Source organism: Eurosta solidaginis, chromosome 4, assembly GCF_040869045.1.
Source record: "Eurosta solidaginis isolate ZX-2024a chromosome 4, ASM4086904v1, whole genome shotgun sequence".
NCBI classification, from domain to species: domain Eukaryota; kingdom Metazoa; phylum Arthropoda; class Insecta; order Diptera; family Tephritidae; genus Eurosta; species Eurosta solidaginis.
Window position 1 is genome coordinate 61192699 of NC_090322.1, and position 25414 is coordinate 61218112.

At 38.2% G+C, this 25414-nt stretch overlaps 1 protein-coding gene across 1 annotated transcript in view; it reads left to right on the plus strand.

Annotated features, from left to right (window-relative positions):
* The window catches only part of LOC137249874 (uncharacterized), an 87781-nt gene extending 71969 nt beyond the window's left edge, over nucleotides 1–15812 (plus strand). Inside the window, exons 2-4 of the mRNA XM_067781865.1 lie at nucleotides 15076–15245; nucleotides 15331–15476; nucleotides 15563–15812. Of these exons, the coding sequence (XP_067637966.1) occupies nucleotides 15165–15245; nucleotides 15331–15476; nucleotides 15563–15812 (477 nt within the window). The 5' untranslated portion in view covers nucleotides 15076–15164. The remainder of the gene's footprint in view (nucleotides 1–15075; nucleotides 15246–15330; nucleotides 15477–15562) is intronic.
* The last annotated feature ends 9602 nt before the right edge of the window (nucleotides 15813–25414 follow it).

Genomic DNA, 25414 nt, shown 5'->3' on the forward strand with positions numbered 1-25414 from the left:
TTATTGACGCGAAATATAACTTTAGAAAAAACTTTGTAAAATGGTTTTGACACCTACCATATTAAGCAGAAGACAATGAAAAAGTTCTGCAGGGCGAAATAAAACACCCTTGAAATCTTGGCAGGTATTACATATATAAATAAATTAGCGGTATCCAACAGATGATGTTCTGGGTCACCCTGGTCCACATTTTGGTCGATATCTGGAAAACGACTTCACATATACAACTACCACCACTCCCTTTTAAAACTCTCATTAATACCTTTAATTTGGTACCAATATCGTACAAGCACATTCTAGAGTCACCCCTGGTCCACCTTTATGGCGATATATCGAAAAGGCGACCACCTATACAACTACCACCACTCTCTTTTAAAACCCTCATTAATACCTTTAATTTGATACCCATATCGTACAAACACATTCTAGAGTCACCACTGGTCCACCTATTCCGAAACGGCGTCCACCAATAGAACTAAGGCCCACTCCCTTTTAAAACACTCATCAACACCTTTAATTTGATACCCATATTGTACAAACGCATTCTAGAGTCACCCCTGGTCCACCTTTATTGCGATATCTCGAAAAGGCGACCACCTATACAACTACCACCACTCCCTTTTAAAACCCTCATTAATACCTTTAATTTGATACCCATATCGTACAAACAAATTCTAGGGTCACCCCTGGTCAACCTTTATGGCGATATCTCGAAACGGCGTCCACCTATGGAACTAAGGATCACTCCCTTTTAAAATACTCATTAACACCTTTCTTTTGATACCCATATTGTACAAACAAATTCTAGGGTCACCCCTGGTCCACCTTTATGGAGATATCTCGAAACGGCGTCCACCTATGGAACTAAGGATTACTCCCTTTTAAAATACTCATTAACACCTTTCATTTGATACCCATATCGTACAAACAAATTCTAGAGTCAACCCTGATCCACCTTTATGGCGATATTCCGAAATGGCGTCCACCTATAGAACTATGGCCCACTCCCTCATGAAATACTCTTTAATGCCTTTCATTTGATACACATGTCATACAAACACATTCCAGGGTTTCCCTCGGTTCATTTTCCTACATGGTTATTTTCCCTTATGTTGTCACCATAGCTCTCAACTGAGTGTGTAATGTTCGGTTACACCCGAACTTAACCTTCATTCTTGTTTTTAATTTCTTTTCTATTACTAAGTTAAATTCATTTTTTCATTTACATATGTTCTGACTAAATAAATTTCTAAAGAGAAAAATAAACTCCAAAAAGAAAAAACATAGGCATTTCGCTGATTTTTTCATATAAAGTGCAAAACCGGCGATTTTTTGAAATGTTTGTATGGTGAACCCCCAGGCGGGTTCCAGGGGGTGTGCCACTGGCATCGGTGGGTTGGGCCTCCAAAGTTAGTAGGGGTCGGTCATACATTTGGACTCGACTGGAGCACTCTAAATGGGTCAAAGTGGGATTTTTAAAAATTTGCCCCTACCCAAAAGTTCGACCCAAATTGGGGGACACCAGAATTCGTTTTAGAGGTATGGTTCCTTCGGCAAAGTTTCTTATTTTGATCCCTAGAATATGATTGTCACAGAGCAATGGGCGATTTTTTTGCCTCCCCACAAATCGACCCGGCCTAATGTCTACTCTTTCAAAGGCGGATGGTGTAGCATTCACTCATTAAGTTATTCATTCATTTGTACAAACATATATTTCAACCCGTTTTGGAATGTCTTAATTTATTCATACAATTGTACATACGTATATTTTGGCTCGCTTCGGTACGGCATGAGATTCTATTGACACATTCATTCATTTGTACAAACATATATTTTGTACACCGTGCATCATATGGTAACCTGAGCCTTGGTATGCTACTGTTTAGAGCTTGCCCGCGACAAGCCTTTACCTGTAGACAAATTAATAACATGATTCATTTATGCTTGCGTTGCACATTCCACAGCCAGTTTTAATTATGCTTAGAATGCAGTTCCCAGGGAACTGAATTGAATGTATATGTGTGTTATACTTAGCTTTTAAGTATTAGTGTAAGTAAGTATTTTAGCTCATAGAAATTTTGTATAAAAGAGAAGAACTTTTGAATAAAGAACAGAATTCAACCTGCTGCCGTTTAAATTGGCAATAAATTCTATCTGGTGCCGCTAACTGGAAACTGCAACCTGGATTTCGATTTTCTCTTATCCGCAAAGATTACACAAGGTCCTGGGTTTTTGTAGTTCTAATCTTAGTTGTTCAGCAATCGATTTTGAATCTGTCAAAAGTTCATAAATTCCAGAATCCATATTCATTCGATGATCTTTTGCTACTTGAATGATCCGTTGGATTTGTTTTCTGCACGAAAGAAGATCCAACTGCTTTGATTGTAAAATATTAACCACTGGCTCAAGATAAGACGAGTATTTCGAAATCAAAGAAAGGGATATAATGAAAGTTGATTGAGTGTCAGCGGAGTGCCCCTGAGGCAGTTGTTTTTGTTGAAGTGTTTCCTTCGATGGACAGTTCTTTTAATCCATTAACGATGCTGACAAAGTGCTGTAGAAAGATCTAAATACTCCTGTATTTCTCTGACCATCGTGTTTTGCAAAAAGCAGGAATATGTGGAACATATTTCCATCTGGCAAGAGAACCACGATAAAAATTGATGACGTCCTTGATTGTTGCAATAGTGTTACGAATTTCGGGACTTCATTCAAATCATTTACTACTAAATTCAATTTGTGACTTGCGCAATGAAAATAGCTTGCACACCATTTTCTTTTCCTGACATTGCTGAACAACCGTCATACCCTTGTCCTTTAATTTTCATAGGATCAAGTCCTGGTTCAGTGATAAAATTATATATCGCGGTGGCAATTGTTTTGGCATCCATAGCGTCTAGTTCAACAAAACCTACAAATTCTTCTCGAATAACTTGCTTTGCTTCATCCAATTGATAACATTGACATTTCCTGCTATGTCACGGCTTTCGTCCCCCATCAGACTTTTCTTGCATTGTTTATAAAGTCATCTTGAATTACCTGTCCACAAAAAGTGATGATTTCATTCTGGATTTGGGGCGAGGTGTAAGTAGCATTTTTCCCCTTCTTCAAAATGCTGTTTAAGATGCTGATCACTCGCTTTGACTTGGAGGCCGAGTAAGTCATAAAATACACCTTAAAGCATAGAATAGATTTCGAAGTTTGCTCCAAATCATGAGATATGAGGATAGAAGAAAAAAGTTTTGAAACGATAAGCAGTAACAAGGCAAATTAAACAAGGTAGAATTAACAACTGAAAAATTTTAGTTTTGCATGAATTGTTACTTCAAAAAGTTGCAAACAAGCGCATTAACCCTCTGTGGCCTAAGCATATATTTTGGATCCTACACATGATTCAACTACTGCAGGTTTGCTCACACGAAACACTCGATATCAAAAATCAGTACGGGTTGCTTTTACCTAGCATGGAAAAGGGGGAGAAATTATCTTTATCAGCAGAAATTGTAATAGAAAAGGACTTAAAGTAGTATGTTGTAGTAGTAGTGCTAGCAAGTTCATAAATGCAAGTAGGATTTCAGAAAATTGTAGATTTCAAACTAAATATTTCGTCACTTTGGCAGGCAGGTTTCGCAAAAAAATATAACCAGCTAGGTCGGAAATATGCGAAAACTTCTTCGTGAGCCCTTTGCAGTCGCTTTTCATCCGAACTAAATGCCTTAAAGAATTGAACAACTGAAATTCTGAGTAACTCCGTAAACAGCACAACTGATGAATGCCTTCCCACACTGATTTATTCCATGATATTACTTATTACGGATGCGCGTTTTTGTTTTTTTTTTTTCAACAAAAGTATTCGAATTGAAAATTTTGTGTGTTTACAAAAAAAATTAAATTTTTCGGAAGTCAACGGGTTAAATATTTTTTTCATTTGAAACAACAATTCATACAGAGAAGAGAGAACTTTCAACTTACTTTGTCTAATATACTTTGAGCAGTAATATTCAGATTTGTCTTATTTACAACACTTCTATTCTATCACAACGGAAAATGAAAAGTGATATTTAGGTGAAGTGATAAAGTTACACAATTCTATATAAATCTGTAATTTACGAAGCTTCGCTGGATGAGCCTTGATCTCCATAATACAAATGCATTGCAAGGTGCGCATTGCTGAGCAGGATAATCAAAATGCGCTTAATTTAGAACAACCAAGTCTCAAATGATACTTGCATTTTTATTTGTTTTCGAGAAGCGTGCTTATGTATATTGTCACAATCAGAATTTTAGATATGATTTTAAAACTGGTGCTTATACCTAAAATTCAAAATGTGAAGGTAATATCATCATTGTTCTTTCCTCTCAGTGGCAGATCATGGACGCCACAGAATATAACAGTTTCTATAATAGACGATACGAATTTTCTATTCTCCTCCACTATTTTTTCTTGCCCAATTTGTAATGACAGGTTGATTGGTGTTATTTCCAAAAAGTTCTTTGCTTCTCTGACTGCTCCCAGGTGCCATTGATTTGTAGAGTGCTTATTGCAATATTCATGCATGTTTTTGTAACGTTGGAAAAGTTTTTTTTATCAATGATTCTAGAACACCTTGAACATTTTTCGGCGGAAAAAGAGCACAATATAAACACAATGCTCCCTTCAGTTTTTTTGAATACTGAAGCCAAGGAGAATACATTTTCAGCCATTCAAATTTAAATTTTCGGCCTAAGTCTTCGACGTCGTCATTTAAGTTGTAATTTTCTGACGGCACCCAACATCTCTTTAGAAATTTCAACTTGTCAGTAGTTGATATCTGTGATGATCGTCCAACACAAAAGCCTAAACCGTGATATTATTCCAAACTTGTTTCATTTAAACATGATGATGCTGAAGTGAAAGAACTTATTTTAACACGATCGGAGGAATTTGTAGGTTGATGACTGACTAGAGGTCGAAGTGTGGCCTTCATCACACTTCGAAGTGCATTCTTTCGGATCGTTCGATGGAATATCTGTTAAATTTTCTACAAATACGAGCAATTATTTGTTATTGAGAAACTCACAATGAATGTTATCAGCATGAAGCTATAATTTTTACCAATCACAATATTCATTAGCATTTATACGCAGGTGGCAGCCACCGTGGTGTGATGGTAACGTGCTCCGCCTACCACACCGTATGCCCTGGGTTCACACCCCGGGCAAAGCAACATCAAAATTTTAGAAATAAGGTTTTTCAATTAGAAGACAATTTTTTTTAAGCGGGGCCGCCCCTCGGTAGTGTTTGGCAAACGCTACGGGTATATTTCTGCCATGAAAAGCTCTCAGTGAAAACTCATCTGCCTTGCAGATGCCGTTCGGAGTCGGCATAAAAAATGGAGGTCCCGTCCGGCCAATTTGTAGTGAAAATCAAGAGGAGCACGATGCAGATTAGAAGAGAAGCTCGGCCTTAGATCTCTTCGGAGGTTATCGCGCCTTACATTTATTTTATTTTTTGTATACGCAGGTAATGTTCTAGGACAGTGGCCGAGTGCTAAAAAAAATGCTTCAAATCCGAAAGTGGTACCCAAAAATGCGTTTTGCACAGCATTTCTGCGCAGAACACTTTTACCCACACATTTTTTTGGGTGTACAACAAAAACACAACAACCACATGAAAACTTCAGATTGGTTTTGCAAATATCTCGATAATTATCAGAGATATCGGGTTTATAGTTTCGGATTCGAGATCCTGGGGTCAAAACGCGTTTTTGGGTACCACTTTCTGATTTTCAGCTATTTTTCTAGCACTCGGCCACTGTCCTAGAACATTACCTGCATATACATGCTAATAAATATTGTGATTGGTAAAAATACAAAAAAATGTATATCATTCTCTTGCAGACTCAAACAGGAAGCACCAATTTCTTCAACCAGAGTCGTGGCGGATTCCACAATCTTTCGTTTTGGTGCTGTGAAGACACAAGTATACAATTTGGGTTGAAGCAACAACAAAACTTTTTGAGGAAGATAAGCTTCTAATGCGAATCCCTTCAATTTGAATAGGTTTGTGATTATGTGTCGACAATGACAGGCAAAAGGGGGACTCATGTAACCGTATAAATGCCTTATAAAGTGTGTAAACGTATAAATTTATCTAGTGCGTAAACGAACTGTCAAATTTTGTATGAAAAATCATTTACACAATTTGTATAAATTTACGCGCACATTTCATTGTGTAAACGCGGTAAACTCAAAGGAATGCAACCTTGCAGACATTACAGACGGCATTTTCATCAGAAATCCCCAACATCAGCAAGTAAAGGCGTTTTAGTTTTGATTTTTCACTTAATCTTGGCATTTTTTAATAAGTATAACAATCAAAAAAATTTTGTTTGGCAATAGTACAGCTGATAAACAATCAAGTTTATCAAAAGTATTACTAGGTGCGTTCATATAACAGCGTGTGTAAATGGATATAAATTTACACCTTATAAGTTTATATGCTTTCATGAGTCCCCCTAAAGTATTGTTCATGGTTCAATTATGTACAGGTTGGCTCATCTCATCAGCTGATTTTATTTATGTCATTGCATGGTCGAAGGGATTGTCAAAAGGAGATGGCAAACTCAAAATGAAACCAACACATTGGCGACATTTTACTTACATATACAAAAACTGCTAAGCTTTATGTTTCCATTCCATACCATTCGCACCAACACCAATACACAGATTTTGACAATTTGAACAGACATATTTTGTTGCTTTACAGATGAGCCAACCTGTATATAGTTGAACCATGGTATTGTTGCATAAAACCTTTTTCACCAACACAATACCACAGATTAAATATAAAATTTCACAAAAATAATAATTTTTTTCGAAAAATCACACCGAATAACAGCAGTCATTGTTTACGAATTTGGAAACAATGAGAATGGCAAATACGAACGTGTATGAAATGTAATGTCAAAACGTATATGCACATGGTTGTATTTATATGCACGAAAATGCTTTAAAAACGTATGAAATTGTTATTTTAAAATTTAAAAAAATGATAAAAACTTTAATATTAATAAAAAAGCTTCTTTTAATAACAACAAATACGCCATATATTTTCTATTTATATAATAATTGGTAAGGTTTATCTCACTTTAAAATTTAAGCTAAATAATCTAAAGTTTTTTTTTGAAATTGAGTCGAGAACTGTGCTAGTGAATGTGCGAATTTCACCGATCAGCTTTTAGTTGCGCTACTTGGTAAAATTTACAATGATGTAAAGCATGTGTGCAAACGTCAAATCTAAATGTCACGCAGAACAAAAATTGGAAATCAAGTTAGGTTTTCACGCAGCAAATTCACTTTGGGTTGCTCTCATATAAGTTGTACGTGCATGAGACACTTTTGACAGAAAATGACTTGCGTGCGTTTATATTAGGTTGGCATGATGGTGTGACCAATTAGCGCCGGTTGGCGGAGCGAAGGGGCGACTGGCGCGCCTTGTTGGACGGCCATAACCGTTTAGACGGTTAAGCGCTAATTAAGTAAGTAAGTAATTGATATCCGGCTATACCTATTAGGATTCCATTTAGTATGGTTTTCCACCATGCCATTTTCAAAAATTAGCTCGTTATTTTTCTTTTTATTTTATTTTATTTATTTTTTCATCAAAGCTATTATAATTTAATTTAATCTTTATTTATTATACTGCGCGCAAGTATTTTTTCTCTGATCAACATATGCACTTTGATTTAATCAACGTTTATATAGACAACAAGCAATAAGAGATTATTTTCAATTGTCTAATAATAATTTCAAAATACACCTTCGCAGTCCAAGAGGATGAAAGTAAACATAACGAGAAATTAGCTACAGAAGATAACCTCAAAGTATTAGATGCTCGTAAACGTTTGAACTAAATATAATGTTTCAAATTATAGTCTAAATTTGAAAGTTCACATTCGCACCCACAATACAGGGCTATCCGGTAGATTGGCATAACCGATGTGCCATCAACAGGCTCATAAGGGCAAAAGGCCTTGTCGAAGTGGCCACAGTGTAGATTCCTCTCTTTCTGCTGTGGCCGTGGTTCACATAAATTATAAAAATATCATTAAGAACAACATCGCTTATTGTTAAAAACGAATCAGTTGTTGAAAACAAACCAAGTTTTTAAACAGATACCGTTAATTATACTCAGTTGAGCAGAGCTCACAGAGTATATTAAGTTTGATTGGATAACGGTTGGTTGTACATATATAAAGGAATCGAGATAGATATAGACTTCCATATATCAAAATAATCAGGATCGAAAAAAAATTTGATTGAGCCATGTCCGTCCGTCCGTCCGTCCGTTAACACGATAACTTGAGTAAATTTTGAGGTATCTTGATGAAATTTGGTATGTAGGTTCCTGAGCACTCATCTCAGATCGCTATTTAAAATGAACGATATCGGACTATAACCACGCCCACTTTTTCGATATCGAAAATTTCGAAAAACCGAAAAAGTGCGATAATTCATTACAAAAGACCGATAAAGCGACGAGACTTGGTAGATGAGTTGAACTTATGACGCAAAATAGAAAATTAGTAAAATTTTGGACAATGGGCGTGGCACCGCCCACTTTTAAAAGAAGGTAATTTAAAATTTTGCAAGCTGTAATTTGGCAGTCGTTGAATATATCATGATGAAGTTTGGCAGGAACGTTACTATTATTACTATATTTACGGTTAATAAAAATTAGCAAAATCGGAGAAGGACCACGCCCACTTTTAACAAAAAATTTAATATCTTTACAGTATATAAGTAAATTATGTCAAGATTCAACTCCAGTAATGATATGGTGCAACAAAATACAAAAATAAAAGAAAATTGAAAAATGGGCGTGGCTCCGCCCTTTTTCATTTAATTTGTCTAGGATACTTTTAACGCCATAAGTCGAACAAAAATTAACCAATCCTTTTGAAATTTGGTAGGGGCATCCATTTTATGGCGTTAACTGTTTTCTGTGAAAATGGGCGAAATCGGTTGATGTCACGCCCAGTTTTTATACACAGTCGTCCGTCTGTCCTTCCGCATGGCCGTTAACACGATAACTTGAGCAAAAATCGATATATCTTTACTAAACTCAGTTCACGTACTTATCTGAACCCACTTTATCTTGGTATGAAAAATGAACGAAATCCGACTATGACCACGCCCACTTTTTCGATATCGAAAATTACGAAAAATGAAAAAAATGCCATAATTCTATACCAAATACGAAAAAAGGGATGAAATATGTTAAGGTAATTGGACTGTTTTATTGACGCGAAATATAACTTTAGAAAAAACTTTATAAAATGGTTGTGACACCTACCATATTAAGTAGAAGAAAATGAAAAAGTTCTGCAGGGCGAAATAAAAAACCCTTAAAATCTTGGCAGGTATTACATATATAAATAAATTAGCGGTATCCAACAGATGATGTTCTGGGTCACCCTGGTCCACATTTTGGCCGATATCTGGAAAACGCCTTCACATATACAACTACCAGCACTCCCTTTTAAAACTCTCATTAATACCTTTAATTTGATACCCATATCGTACAAACTCATTCTAGAGTCACCCCTGGTCCACCTTTATGGCGATATTTCGAAAAGGCGAACACCTATAGAACGAAGGCCCACTCCCTTTTAAAAATACTCATTAACACCTTTCATTTGATACCCATATCGTACAAACAAAGTCTAGAGTCACCCCTGGTCCAGAAAGGCCCACTCCCTCTTAAAATACTCATTAACTCCTTTCGTTTGATACCCATATTGCACAAACGAATTCTAGAGTCACCCCTGGCCCACCTTTATGGCGATATCTCGAAACGGCGTCCACCTATGGAACTAAGGATTACTCCCTTTTAAAATACTAATTAACACCTTTCATTTGATACCCATATCGTACAAACGCATTCTAGAGTCACACCTGGTCCATCTTTATGGCGATATCTCGAAAAGGCGTCCACCTATAGAACTAAGGCCCACTCCCTCTTAAAATACTCATTAACTCCTTTCGTTTGATACCCATATTGCACAAACGAATTCTAGAGTCACCCCTGGTCCACCTTTATGGCGATATCTCGAAAAGGGGTCCACCTATAGAACTAAGCCCCACGCCCTTTTAAAATAATCATTAACACCTTTCATTTGATACCCATATCATACAAACAAATTCTAAAGTCTCCCCTGGTCCACCTTTATGGCGATATCTCGAAAAGGCGAACACCTATAAAACGAAGGCCCACTCCCTTTTAAAAATACTCATTAACACCTTTCATTTGATACCCATATCGTACAAACAAAATCTAGAGTCACCCCTGGTCCACCTTTATTGCGATACCTCGAAAATGCGTCCACCTATAGAACTAAGGCCCACTCCCTCTTAAAATACTCATTAACTCCTTTCGTTTGATACCCATATTGCACAAAAGAATTCTAGAGTCACCCCTGGCCCACCTTTATGGCGATATCTCGAAACGGCGTCCACCTATAGAACTAAGGCCCACTCCCTTTTAAAATACTCATTAACACCTTTCGTTTGATGCCCATATTGTGCAAACAAATTCTAGGGTCACCCCTGGTCCACCTTTATGGCGATATCTCGAAACGGCGTCCACCTATGGAACTAAGGATTACTCCCTTTTAAAATGCTCATTAACACCTTTCATTTGATACCCATATCGTACAAACGCATTCTAGAGTCACCCCTGGTCCATCTTTACGGCGATATCTCGAAAAGGCGTCCATCTATAGAACTTAGGTCCACGCCCTTTTAAAATACTCATTAATACCTTTTTTCATTTGATACCCATATCGTACAAACGCATTCTAGAGTCAACCCTGATCCACCTTTATGGCTATATCCCTAAATGGCGTCCACCTATAGAACTATGGCCCACTCCCTCATAAAATACTCTTTAATGCCTTTCATTTGATACACATGTCATACAAACACATTCCAGGGTTTCCCTCGGTTCATTTTCCTACATGGTTATTTTCCTTATTTTGTCTCCATAGCTCTCAACTGAGTATGTAATGTTCGGTTACACCCGAACTTAACCTTCCTTACTTGTTTTTATTCATATTTAAGAAAACCTGAGTGATGAATAACAAGTTATTTTTTAATCAAGCATATATTGAATAATGAATAACATTTTATCGTTATTCAAAATATTCTGAGTGATGATAACCGGCCATTCTTATTTTTGTAAATTTTGACTAAAGAGTTGAGTTATTATTTATTATTTAAAAAATATCAATTTTTACTCAATTATTCAAAAATAAACCCTCGAGATGTCCTAAAAATATACCCAAATGCGTAAACAGTTCGCGTGTAGCTCTGAAGCTTATTAGGGAGTCCCAAAAACTACCCCGAAATGATCCCCAAATGACTCCGGGAGGGCCCCGAGTCCAAGATCGGGTGAACTATCGAAAAAACTTAAACCAAAACCCTCCTTATCGGACTTCATTTGATACATATTTTATGGCCTTCCATGTCCTCCTTCTCGTCGATATCTCCGAAACCTTATCACAAACAAATTATAGCCTATAGAAAATCTATAACCAATATTCTAAAACAAGTAGTGCATCGATTCTTTGGCTACGCGGTAAGAAAAACCCTGCATTTGGAAAGTTCTAATTTAGATATATTACAAACATATAAATCTGTCATACGAGCGTATGTGTGAAACAGTGAGCTGCGATTATTCATATTTTAATGTTGTTATTAGCAAAGACTCTCTAAATATAAGATGGTACATTGTAGAGTTCTAAAGCTTTGTGGAAATTGTGGGACGGCTGTTCGAGGAATTCACCATACCTTTTGCTATGCTGTCCGCCTCAACATAGCTGACTTTTTAAGGCTGTATAACTCTGTAATTTATTTTGCCTTTGGAAAAATTACCTATTTGAAAATAAGCTGGCTGAAAAATATTGGCATAACAGCTTAAGTTAAATCAACAAATGAAAATCTCAGCCAAGCGATTTGTAAAAAAAAGCTAAGTTGTCTATTTGTTACTTTCTCGATATAGGGTGTGTTCGGGCTGCAGCAGTGTTACTTTTTATGACAGCGGATAACGTTCTTCAGCAACATTTGAGCAGATGTGGCAATTTCGCGCGTTCGTTGAACGAAATGTTGACAATCTATTGATCATCTCTAGGAAATTAGCGACATTCCATCAACTAAGCAGCACTTTAGCAATACTACTGTTATTATTTGGCTGCTCAAACACACCCATATTAATTGTGCATTAAATCTAAAATATAAAACTCAAAAATGACTCTGCTTGTTATGTCCGCAACATTTATTTAGTTCAAAGTCACAGCCAATAATATCCAAAGCCATAATAATTTACACGGGTCAATTCTTTCTCTGATTCAAAAGCTGAAATATCAGCGCTACCGTCATCAGCTCAGTGTCATCATTGCCAGTAGCGCCAATAACACCAAATTCGTGCCTGACACACAAAAGTCGTTTCACTCAATAGCGCAAGTGAAATGTACTACGCACTCACTACTAAGTAGCGTCAAAAATTCGCTTGGAGTCATTGCGTCAATGAGCTACCATTGAACTGGCACCGCATTGGCGCTGGCGCCATGCAATTTACACCACTAAAATTGCGCGAATGCCCAGGCTCATGACTTTTTTTAATCCAGATGGTGAAAACGAAGCAGGAGCAAAACGTATGGTGTATTCCTGGTGCAGCCGTCCCACTTTGTGGAGAATGAACGACCCTACAATGGTCCCTCTTATTAATCTACTCTCTTTGGTACTAACAAAGACTCTCTAAATATAAGATGGTACATTGTAGAGTTCTAAAGCTTTGTGGAAATTGTGGGACGGCTGTACGAGGAATTCACCATACCTTTTGCTATGCTGTCCGCCTCAACATAGCTGACTTTTTAAGGCTGTATAACTCTGTAATTTATTTTGCCTTTGGAAAAATTACCTATTTGAAAATAAGCTGGCTGAAATTTAGGCATGCTGTGCTAACACAAGCGTACTGATGATGAAGGCTTAGCACCCTTCGAAATGGATCTATCTGCGCAGCTATGGCAGGTTATCTCAAACATTTTCTACTTACTATTCCAAAAACAAAATAAAATTTTTCAAATTTAGAAAAATTAAAAAAATAACAATAATTATCATTAGAAAACAAATTATTGTTCTGGCCTTGAGCTCGAATCGAACCTTGAATCATTTATCAACAGGCCGATAAAAACAAAAACACATTTCACTTGCGCTATTGAGTGAAACGACTTTTGTGTGTCAGGCACGAGTTTGGTGTTATTGGCGCTACTGGCAATGATGACACTGAGCTGATGACGGTAGCGCTGATATTTCAGCTTTTGAATCAGAGAAAGAATTGACCCGTGTAAATTATTATGGCTTTGGATATTATTGGCTGTGACTTTGAACTAAATAAATGTTGCGGACATAACAAGCAGAGTCATTTTTGAGTTTTATATTTTAGATTTAATGCACAATTAATATGGGTGTGTTTGAGCAGCCAAATAATAACAGTAGTATTGCTAAAGTGCTGCTTAGTTGATGGAATGTCGCTAATTTCCTAGAGATGATCAATAGATTGTCAACATTTCGTTCAACGAACGCGCGAAATTGCCACATCTGCTCAAATGTTGCTGAATAACGTTATCCGCCATAAAAAGTAACACTGCTGCAGTCCGAACACACCTTATATCAATTACAGAGTTATACAGCCTTAAAAAGTCAGCTATGTTGAGGCGGACAGCATAGCAAAAGGTATGGTGAATTCCTCGTACAGCCGTCCCACAATTTCCACAAAGCTTTAGAACTCTACAATGTACCATCTTATATTTAGAGAGTCTTTGTTTGTACTGAAAGCAGATCTCTGGTGTGAAAGATTACAGCGTTTAATGTGCAATAACACCTCACCGTATATTCGAAAATGTATTGATTGATTATAATAGATTATGAGATGTATCAGTGATAACTATTAGTTAAGAAAATGACTTTAATTATTTTAAAGACATTAAACTTTTAGATATTAATATTATTAATTGATGTTTCTCATTTATACTCACATATGCAAGTATATTACGCGGAACTCCCTCATCATAAATTATTAATCTTCGCATTCTTTCAACACTTCATTTTCTTGAAATAGCAATTTGCAAGAATACAACTGTGTGTAAGTAATATCTGATAATGAGTTCGTGCTAGAGTTGCGGATCGTATTCTACGAGTTTAACGCCCACCATTAAAAAATACTTAAGACTAAAGCTCTAGACCCAAAATCTGGGAAATCGGCTTGCTTCGAAGAATCAGGGCCCGTAATACGTTTTACGATCAGTGACTGAAAGCCATTTTTACTCAAACGATAACTAGGTTATCTATTTAAAAAGTGCTGTTTGTTTCTAGTTCCCATATGTCAATAATCCGATCGACCATTTCAGAGCTATTGTGATTTATAAAATGAGTTTCGATCACGAATCGTGAAACGTAATACGAATTTACTTCTTTTTGGTAAAAAAAACTTATTGGAATTTGAGTTTTATTAGTCTATTAGTAAAAATAAAGGTGAGTACCGGCGAGGTCCCAGAAGTAGAATAATGCTTTAGAGACTTTATCTTGTTTCCGAATATAAACTTGCATACTATTTTCAATGCAACAACAAAATACGCACAAATGCATCTGCCAGAAATTTTGCAGAATGCAATACTAAAAATCTTTTGCTTTTGAAATGCAATGTACAAAGCAGCATTTCAAAGAGCTGATACTCCCTGCAAGAACACTTTCCGGTATACTACCAGTATTATTAATGAAAGTACTTACGAGTTTATGAATGGAAATTTATAAAATATATGCGTGAAATCTTTCATTTTCTAACTTGCGCACTATTTGCTTCTGTTAATTCGTGATGATCGATATTTTTTTGAACATTTTTTGTTTTTGCTTTTTTTTTTGCTATGGTATTTGGCTAAAGGGATGTACTAAGGTGGTAACCTCAAATGGCTTTATAAGTTTATATTCGGTATTAATGCATGGAGAGAAAAAGTAATGGAATTATTTAATGAATAGAAGTTTGGCCTAAGGCTTGATAAAGTCAAACGAATGTGTATTTGGTAATGGAAAAAACGGACTGTATAATTGTATGTGGGAAATAAGAGATGAAACAGCAAAATGAAGCTGGGGATATCACACAGTGTTTCTTGGGGCATCAAACAGATCGGGCAGTTAATAAAATGACGGTAACTAATCGAAAAGCAATAAGTTAATTTTTATATCTTCAACTTATTCACAATCTTACTTTTATCTGTACTACTTGTTTTTTAGTTGAATATTCTTACGATTACCTTATTTTATGTTTTACTCGCTGAGGGACAAGAATCGGACGGACCTCAAAATTTAAATCAGTTACCGCGCACAATACATCATAACAACTACGAACTGGGTTCAAGTAAAGACGAATATGTTTGGAGGTATGTCACCATTATTTTAACTTTTGTTTGTGATGGTTTAATATATTTATTGTTGGTTTTACCTATCTAACTTTTTTGACGAACAGCATAGATTTTCCAGATGGTGGTAGCCGTACAGAAATAGTCCAACTACTCACGGATGAGTATGGAAGAAAAGTGCCAAAAGTCGAAGGAGTATTGAAATTAATATACCAAGATGCTCCGTTCGTAGTAACAGTTATGTATCAAGCCGACGAAAAAGGTTATAGAGCAAAATATGTATATGGACAAGTGTCCAACAGTCTTATTCCAGTACGAGCCCTATCTGCAAATGTGTTAAAATCCGCAGCCGGTTGAAAAGTTTTTTTTTACCGAAAAATGAGTTGTATTTAATTTAAAAAAAAATCCATTCGTATTATTAAAATTGTTTGAAGCTTTTTTAGACGTAAAATATGGTGACGATAATGGGGAAACTATGATAAAGAGGCATAAGATACTTGTTGTAGGAGACTGATGTGCTTAAATATATCTCCTATTCTCGTCTCTGGAAAGAAATGGTAATTGGTGGCTTCAATGTCTGGCATGGCAATAAAGAAGTCCTTGATTCTACAGTCGTGGAATTCGGCATTCCCGGAGTAATTTCCCCCAAACCCAGAAGACTGGTTGCCATATTTGATGTATATTTTAACAATTTGCCGTCATCCCTTGTCAATTTGGTTTAAAGATAAACCGGTTTTGACGAACGAGAGTTGACACCAAAGATGGCACAACACCGAAACTGGGGTTTCTTCAAACCAAATTTGACAAGGGTTGACGAAACATCGTTCCCGTATACATTAATTATCGACCGTCGAAAAAAATTAACCGGTCGTCATATGTACAACCAATTTTTTGACACCGTGATCACCGCCACACATATGTAGCTACGGCGCTCTGTGGGCGAACTCAATTTTTATTATTAAACTGTTTTATTTAGCTTGACTTCACAGGCCGGGCGGCACGAATTGTGTAATTAAAATTTAAGTAACTTCCCGATAAGCTACAAGCTTCAAACTTGGAATATAATAAGAAAAAAAAGCTCCGAAAGGTGGCGCATGGATCGAAATATTTCAAAAAATCGTATTTGTGGCACCAGTGCTCAGGTCATCAGTGCTTGGCAGGCTGGCTGGCCGGCACGAATTTTGTAATTGAAATTTAAGTAACTTCCCGATAAGCTACAACCTTGAAACTTGGAATATAGTTCAGAACCCGATGACAACGCAATAAGAAAAAAACTCCGAAAGGTGGCGCATGGATCGAAATATTTCAAAAAATCGTATTTGTGGTCCGATATGGTTCATATTTGGAACACATAATACATACATGAATAGAAAGCGACCCATAAAAAAATCGCCGCTAGGTAGCGCAAGGATCGAGATATTCAAAAAAATCGTGTTTGTGATCTGATTTGACTCATATTTGGAATACATAATACATACATGAATAGAAAGTGTCCGGTGAAAAAAATCGCCGCTAGGTGGCGCAAGGATCGAGATATTCAAAAAAATCGTATTTGGTCCATATTTGGAACACATAATACATACATGAATAGAAAGCGATCTATTATGTCCGATTTAGCTCATATTTGGAACAAATATTACATACAGTCCGGTAGAAGGGACATCCAAATATTTTGGAGTGCGAGGAGGAGGGATGGCTTGCTGTTGGGCCTTGACTCCGTAAACCCCACAGAAAATCAAGTAGTTGCGTTGCTTTATTAGCTCGGCAGACATCGGATCGACGGCTATTGTAACTTCCGGCACCGTGGATTTTCGTATCCGGTTGAGGATTCTCCAGTTCCTGGTACTAAAACCGGTATTTTAGGCCTCAGCTAACCGCAAGATGTCGTCTTTGAAGGGCATTCCTCTTCCTTAAAGTAAAGTACCCCACGAGAATGATGCGACGTGGTATATCTGCATCAGATACCACCTTCAGCTTGGCACCTTGCCATGTAGTGAGCTTTGGGGCGATAGCCCCTAGCCACTCCGCGGTGGTTACATCCTTGCAGGTGATAGAAATCCAGCCAGGCGAGGTGTGCAACGGCTACAGGTGGGCTTTATAGCTCCATCTTTTTGGCTCATCACCTCTCCCAGGATGATCTTCAATTCAGCCTTCAACAGGAGTTAGAGGCGTTGGTGCAACATTACAATTGAAAAGATGGTTGGTGTCATGTGGGGACACAGTGCAAGCAGGCCATACATTTTGTATGCATGGGTTGATTCTGGATAAGTAAGAGTAACATTTTAAAGTACCCAGATCGAAGTTGAGCTAGAGTGACGCGCGTTTCCCTAAGAAGAGTGCGTTCCTCTTCTGTTAGTTCTGCATATTTTTCTTTAAGTACTGGATTCGCCGGGTAATTCCTGCCATAGAGGTCCGAGGCGTGTTTGTGGATATCACTGAAGACCTGCTTGTGCTTTTTTCCTTCATACGGCTGTGTTCTCAGGTGCCGTATTTCCTCATAATGCTTACGGCGATGGCCCCTGGGAGGTGTAGGCTCACCAATCAGATGTCTGTTGGGATGCCCCGGTTTCTGGGTATTCAACAGAGACTGCTCGTTTAGCATTTCATTTCTCTCCCTAATGAGGAGTACTCTCGCCTTATTTATACCTTTTGAAAGGATGAAAAAGTTTGGTTGTATATTGGATCTTGGGTCGTGGATGTAGAAGCGCCATTAGGCGAAAACAGCAAACTGCCAGGTAGAGCATTCTTTCCGCTGTCTCGAGTTAGAACATGTGTTACAGTTGACAAAGTCAGACGGCGGTCCAACAGACGCGCACACAAGCATAAATACAGCGCGTCCCCAATTACAATCACCGCCATAGAGGTTGAAGATGCCATCGTTCATGCTAAACCATCTAAAGCGTTAGGCCCAGACGGCATAGGCATGCCGATGCTTAAAAACCAAGACAAAGGGGGGTTTAATTATCTAGCGCATGTCTTCAACTTGTGCCTGTCCACCTTCGTCAACCCCGAAAAATGGAAAATGACCAGGGTGGTTCCGCTATTAAAGCCTGGGAAATCAGCTCACATAGGAAATTCTTATCGTCCGATATCCAGGAGTTATATATAGTTGGAAATTATTGTTGTACAAATTTATTTAATTTCATATCGTCGGCTTAGGGTCTAGACCTTCACGTCACTTTTCTTCTTACGATTGCCGTTTCAATCACGGAGTACGTAATTCCAGCCCAGCCCTTGGTAGGTATCGCTTGCTCGCTAGTTTTATAACCGTCAGTGTTATATGTTTTCCTGACTTAGGCCCTTTTATAAGGCAAGAAATGGTGTTTCTCAAGTTGAGAAAAAAATGGTTCTCAACTTTACTCAAACGTTATTCTCTAATTTGACTCAAATCTAAACTTCGAATACTGCCGTATTGAAAATACAATAAAACATATACAGATATTGTAACGAATTTAGGGAAATTCCTCTTATTTGCAACCTTCTGCTAACGTTCGAATCACTAAACTGTTGAATAATTAACTCCAATATTCGGTAATGTAAAATGGTGTTTATTATTAGACTACTTCAAAATAACACTTCTACTTCTCAACAGATAGCATGCTTAAATCAAACTGATTGCCATGCCTCTGCTGGCGCTGCTTTTATACTATTCGGTTTCCTCGTTTGCATATTTCTAGGCGTTTCTAGAATTTACTATTTTTTTACCAGCTATAAACTCACCAGCTATAACTCAGATGCACGTTATAGCTTCTCATATGCGCGTGTATATGTGAGTGATACTTCCACAGATGATTGCCTACTTTTGGGAGTATCTGAGATAAGATATATGCATGTGTTTGTGCGTCTCTCTCCGCTGCGTATACGTACATATGTGTAGACATAACGATTGATTCGTTTATATAGATACAAGTGACTGCCTGCTTTATCGTTGTTGTGGCTTCATTTACTTAGCATCAGACTAGTGATGTGAGTATCACTAATATATAGATATATATTGACTTAAAGTTTGCTTAGAACATAATTTGTAAAAATTGGCTCGAGGTCAGGTGTATTAAAAAACGCAGTTTTTTGTTTTTCCCGATATATTTCAACCTCCTTCGGAGATCGTCTTCAGGGTCAATTTTGAACTGAGCTTCCAAACGTCTACTAAGTGTCGATATATGTGTGCACAGTTTTCTACGTCAACTTTGTAATTTAGTCTCTTATTTGATGGTGTATTTGTAATATGTAGCATTTCCAATGTGTACCTTTTATTAAAATTGTTTTCGCTCTGTAATATGCTCACAGCTTCAAAATCTGGTCGGTGGCCACTCTCCACACAGTGGGCCGCTAGTGTCGTTTTTTACGTATTATCAGATGTTCTACATTTTATGTCTGATCGATGTCCTGCTATTCTTGTTTGAAGTTTGTTTTTTGTTGTACCTATATATATCTTATCACATGTATTGTTTTCGTCACCAGCGCACGGGATATTGTATATAATGTTATTTTTGTCCAAGGCTGCCACTTTACTTTTCATGTTGTTAAAGAACATGTTAGTAGTGTACGCCGGTTTATGTGCTATTTTGGTGTTTGCCTTATCATATAGTATTTTATTCTTTCGGATAAGCCTGGAACGTATATCATTGATTTGTATGTTGCAGTTTTTTCAACGTATTCTTGACTTTTTCTTTGATGATATGCGTTTATCATGCTTTGTATTAATCCTGGTGGCAAATGGTTAATTTTTAGGATTTGTGTTATCCGCTTTTTGTTTTCCGGGTGGAACATTTTATCGCTAGTGTTTAATACCCTTGCGATAAAGTTTTTGGCCATGTTAACTATCATGTTCCTCGGATGTTTTGATCTGAAATTTATTATTCGACCCGACGACGTAGGCTTTTGGTACCAATTCAATTTTATTTTATTACCGATTTTGCATACAAAGGAGTCCAGGAAGGGTAATCTGTTATCTACTTCCACCTCCATAGTAAACTTGATGTCTTTATGGTATGAGTTTAGTAAAGCTTTTGTTTTTTCCAACTCATCCTCTTTAACTATTGCAAAGACGCCACTACATATTTCGTAAGACATCTCGTGTTAGTCACTTTCATCTGAATCTCTTCCATGATGATATCGGCTACTATCGGTGATGATGGGGATCTAATCGGAAGTCCTTTTAATTGTGTATACATTTTGTCCTTATACTTAAAATATGTGCTTTCCGAGATACAAATTGTCACTATTTCCATAATAAGCTTTTTTGGAATATCCGTGTGTTCCTTTATTTCCTCCCACTTTGTCTGTATAGTTTGCATTGCCAAGTCGGTTGGTATACTTGGAAACAGTGACACCACATCAAACGACACAAAACGTTCATCACCACATATACAAGTCATTGACCTTTTCTTTAAACTCTATTGCACTTTAAACATTAAAATTGGATTTTCTGGTCAAGTTTTTTAAAAATATTCGTCAAGTACTTACATAAATTATAGGACGGAGCATTGATCATTGAGCAGATGGGCCTTAGGGGCATATTGTCTTTGTGCACCTTTGGCATACCAAATATACGAGGTGATAGGGCTGTATATGTAGTCATTTTATATTTTTCGTTGATGTTTATAATACCTAATTTACATAACCTTTCCACCAATTGATTATTTTTGGTCTCCAAACGTAGTGTCGGATCCTGACGTAAACTCTGTATGTTGATAGATCCTCTAGCATGGCTAACTAAGCGGTTGCGGATTAAAAGTATATTTGAACTCATATGTGTATGTACATATATGTTATTTTTATTTGTTTAATATATCTGTCGATTCTGGTACATCCAACGATTCCTGAAGATGACTTCTAATTGAAGTCGAAATATCGATAAATAAAAAACGACAATATATAACATATACAAATAAACAGTTTTATTTGTTTGTTATTTAATATTGTATGGCCTCGAGCTCGACAATTTACAAACATTTTTACAAACTAAAGGCCAAAAAACCAACAAAAGAATTAATATATTTATTAAAAATGTTGTTGTACAATGTATGTTTGTTTAATGATGTGTTCAGTTTATATTTATATTTAGGAATTCATGAGCTTAACACCGGCTTATAATAATTGAATTTCAATTATTATGTTTTTTTCTAAGAGAAACTGAAAAGAAAGAAACATTTTGTACAATATTTGTTGTAGCCCCTGAAGACGATTTGCGAAGGAGGTTGAAATATATCGGTAAAACACAAACAACCTTGCGTTTTTTAGTACATCTGACCTCGAGCCAGTTTTTACAAATTATGTTCTATAGGAATTAATAGGTCCCTGAAGAAATAAATATTTTTTAAAGTTTGTTGGTATATAAATTTCGGACTTGTTTCTTTAAAATACTATTCCCTCAACTTTTACCAATTTTTACCAAAAACATAAAATATTTGTTCTTAAAATATGTGTTTGAATAAAATCTTAATTTTACATTACAGGTATTCATTTTTATATCTAAATTTACGAAGTTTCGCCACTTTGGGAAGAACGTTAAATTCTCAAAGTTTTGAAAATAAAAGAAATGAAATTATGTTGAAGATCAACTCAAGAACTATAAATTTCTCAAACGATGGAGAAAGATGATGGATATCAACTTGAAAAATAGAAGGTTTAAGAGTATTTAAAGAATTGTGCTAGATATCAACTTTAGAACTATAGATTTTCCTGAAGCTTGAGAAATATTGTTTCGATGTTTAATGAACTGATTCTTCATCTGACAAATCACCGAACAATTTCTGTCAAGTAAATTAGCGCGTTATTGTTGTTATAGTAGTCCTGCGCCCCGTCCAATAGGTGCGATCACTCACATCTCACATCTAGTGTTAAGCGAATATGGTGAAAACGACCTTTACCACTCGTTTATGACATGCGAATCATCGATTCTCGAATATTCCTCTGATGTATGTCGTTCCTGTTAACTAATCTTGACTGAAAGTGAGGCGGGCAAAACCGAAGTGGGTTTTTCAAGTCAATTTTAATCTCTTGAGGTGTAAAAGAGACACATAGATAAATTGTTATCCAAAATTTTATAAGTGGAAATGAGAGAAAACACCACAAATATTTGGTTATTCAGTTCACACGTTAACCTTACGGACTTCTGCTAGTTCATATCAGTGAATATGTTAAGGGCATGTGCCTGAGATGTCCGAACTCTTTTAGGAGAATGTACCGATGTCCGGCTCTTTCGGTTGGTTAATGTCCTCGTAAAGACAAAGACTGACATAACCGGAATAAGGGAAGGACGATTATCGGGGCAATACAGAAAAACGTTAGGGCCTTGCGACGTCTACTACAAACATCGCCAAGTACTGTCGCTCAAGGATGTGAACAAGCGATCCGCATCAAGGCAACGTTTTTCATTGTCTCGTTTATATGTGCTTACGCACCAATAAACTGTACGGACGAAAAGAATAAGTACACCCTCTTTGAGAAACTAGAAAAGACATACGATCATTGCTCCCGCCATGATATTAAAATCATGCTGGGCGCCTTTAACGCCAGTGCGGGCAAGGAAGGAGTTTTAGGCCCTATAGTCGGAAAATTTTGCCTCTACGATGTAACATCTCCCAACGGGTTGAGGATGATTGTCTTCGCCGCGGCTCGAAATATGGTATATTTTAGTACCAGGTTACACCACCTACTTGGCTGTCTCCTGATCGAAGAACACGAAACTAAAGGACTCTGCCTAAACTCCCCAGCGGGTTAGGGGGTCTGAATATACCCGCGGTTGGTATGCCTGTCGTAAGAGGCGACTATAATACCAGATTCACGGGGTTGTGTAGCGCAACCCTTCAGGTTGCCACCGCAATATATAGCTTCTCCAAACCCCATTGTTAACCTCACCTATCCGCGGCGAATCCTGTTTCACTAACAGACGAGGCTCTGGCCCCAAGCTCCTCATGGAAGTTGGGGGGTGGGGAGGGAAGGATGGCCTGAAGGTTTAACGTGGTCATATAAATCGTTCCCGAGATGGTCGGGCTAGCACCTTAATGGTGCTGGGTTACCGGAGCGTACTGGATCTGTATCCGGCAAAGGACCATCACATCGATAACACTCCCCAAAGCCTTCGGGGAGCAACCTTATCGCTACAACAACAACAACAACAACTCTGCCTAAAGGGCCAAGCTGCCTTATAGTGACGTGAAGAAGGGAATGAAACGCTTATTTTAAAGGAAAAAACGTGAGGCTGAACGGCGTGTGTGTGAGAAGTTTCTTATGCTGAAATAATGCCCGAAAATTGTACAAAAATTACGGGGGTGACGGAAGGTTTCAATACCGGAACAGATTCCTACCGGGATGATAATGACGACCTGGTAAGTGACGCTCAGAGTGTGCTTAAGTTGTGGGGGGACACATCTACTCATCGCTTGCTAGCGAGTGAGAATGCGAATTGTCGATGACGGAAAGCACGCTCCGGCACCCTACGACGAGATGAGAATGGCAATAACCCGGCTAAAGAATTACAAGGCGCTACTATTACAGACTATCGCTGAGCTGTTCAAACGCGGAGGCGAAGAGTTGGTAAAGAGCATGCACGAACTCTTATGCAAAATGTGGTCGGATGACCGCATTCCTCCAGATTACATTTAAGTGAGCTTTGACCAATCCATGATAAAGGAGACTCAGCAAACCGCGCCGCCCACCGCGGAAACAGCCTGTTCAGTGTCACGTATAAGGTTCTATCTAGTGTACTATGCGAAAGTCAACGAACTGATTTGACCAACGACCAGCGCTTCCCAAGGCAGTCGGTTCTATGTACCGGAGCGACTCGGGATTTTTCCCGACCAAGGACTGTCATTTCAGTGTGACCCCATTTAATTTGTTTCGTCCCTCCCACAAATTGTCATCCTCCCAGCAGCTCCTTGCAGCAGGACTGCTACATATTCTCTTACTCCGGGAAGGTATCGAACCCAATCCGGGTCCGTCTCCTGACCCCGGTCCTGAGAAATGGTTTTGCTGCATTTGCCAGAAAATAATCTTTTTAGGACGGTCATACTCTGTTCAGTGTGTCTCGTGCAAGGGATGGTTGCATCGGACAGGTTGTTCTGGGCTTGATCCCAAAACCCGACGTCCACGTAACTTTTATAAATCTTTTGTGGCTCCTTGCTGCTCACGCCCAAGGGCGTCCCGTAGTCTACGCCTAAGCGCCCCTACACTACCTTCCAGCAGCCTCGCTGCTCAGCAAGCCACAACAAGTACCCGCTGCTGCTCGCGCCCCACGGCGCCAACAACTCAAACAGCTGATACCACTCATAACTACTACCTTCGTAGTAGAGCTGGTAGCAATGCTGAGCATCAGCCCCTGCCCCCGTCTTCTTCCCCCCCCCCCCTCTTTTCTGGCAGCAATCGTGCAGGTCAGGGAAACAGACTCTTAGTCCCTACCTCCGTTTGCACCGTCTGCCAGCACAGAATATATAGGTTTGCGACATCCGCTCAATGCAGCTCCTGCCTTGGGTGGTGCCACTTTCCTAGATGTTCTGGTCTCCGCGACGGCAACCCCTCGACGGGTTTCATCGCGTCATGTTGCCAGGTCGCAAACCCAAATCATCCGGGTACCGCAATGCTTGCCCAAGGGCGCCCAGTCCCAAGGCCACAACAGCAATTGCGTCCTGGCCTTCCACAACCTAGGCGTAGTCACCCGTCACTTACCCCTAGAGTGGCGGCGTCACCCCTCATGCACTTCAGAATTCTGCAGTTAAACTGTAATGGACTAACTGGGAAGATTACGGAGATAGTCGATTTCATGAAGCGGCACAACATCCGCATTGCTGCGATTCAAGAGACTAAACTCACAGCAAGATCTGCATTGCAGACCTGCTCTGGGTATAATGTCCACAGGAAGGACCGCGAGAGCGGAAATGGAGGCGGCCTCGCTTTTATTATACACAACTCTGTGCAATATCTTATATTTGATCCTGGCATCGACCGCAGGGACAATG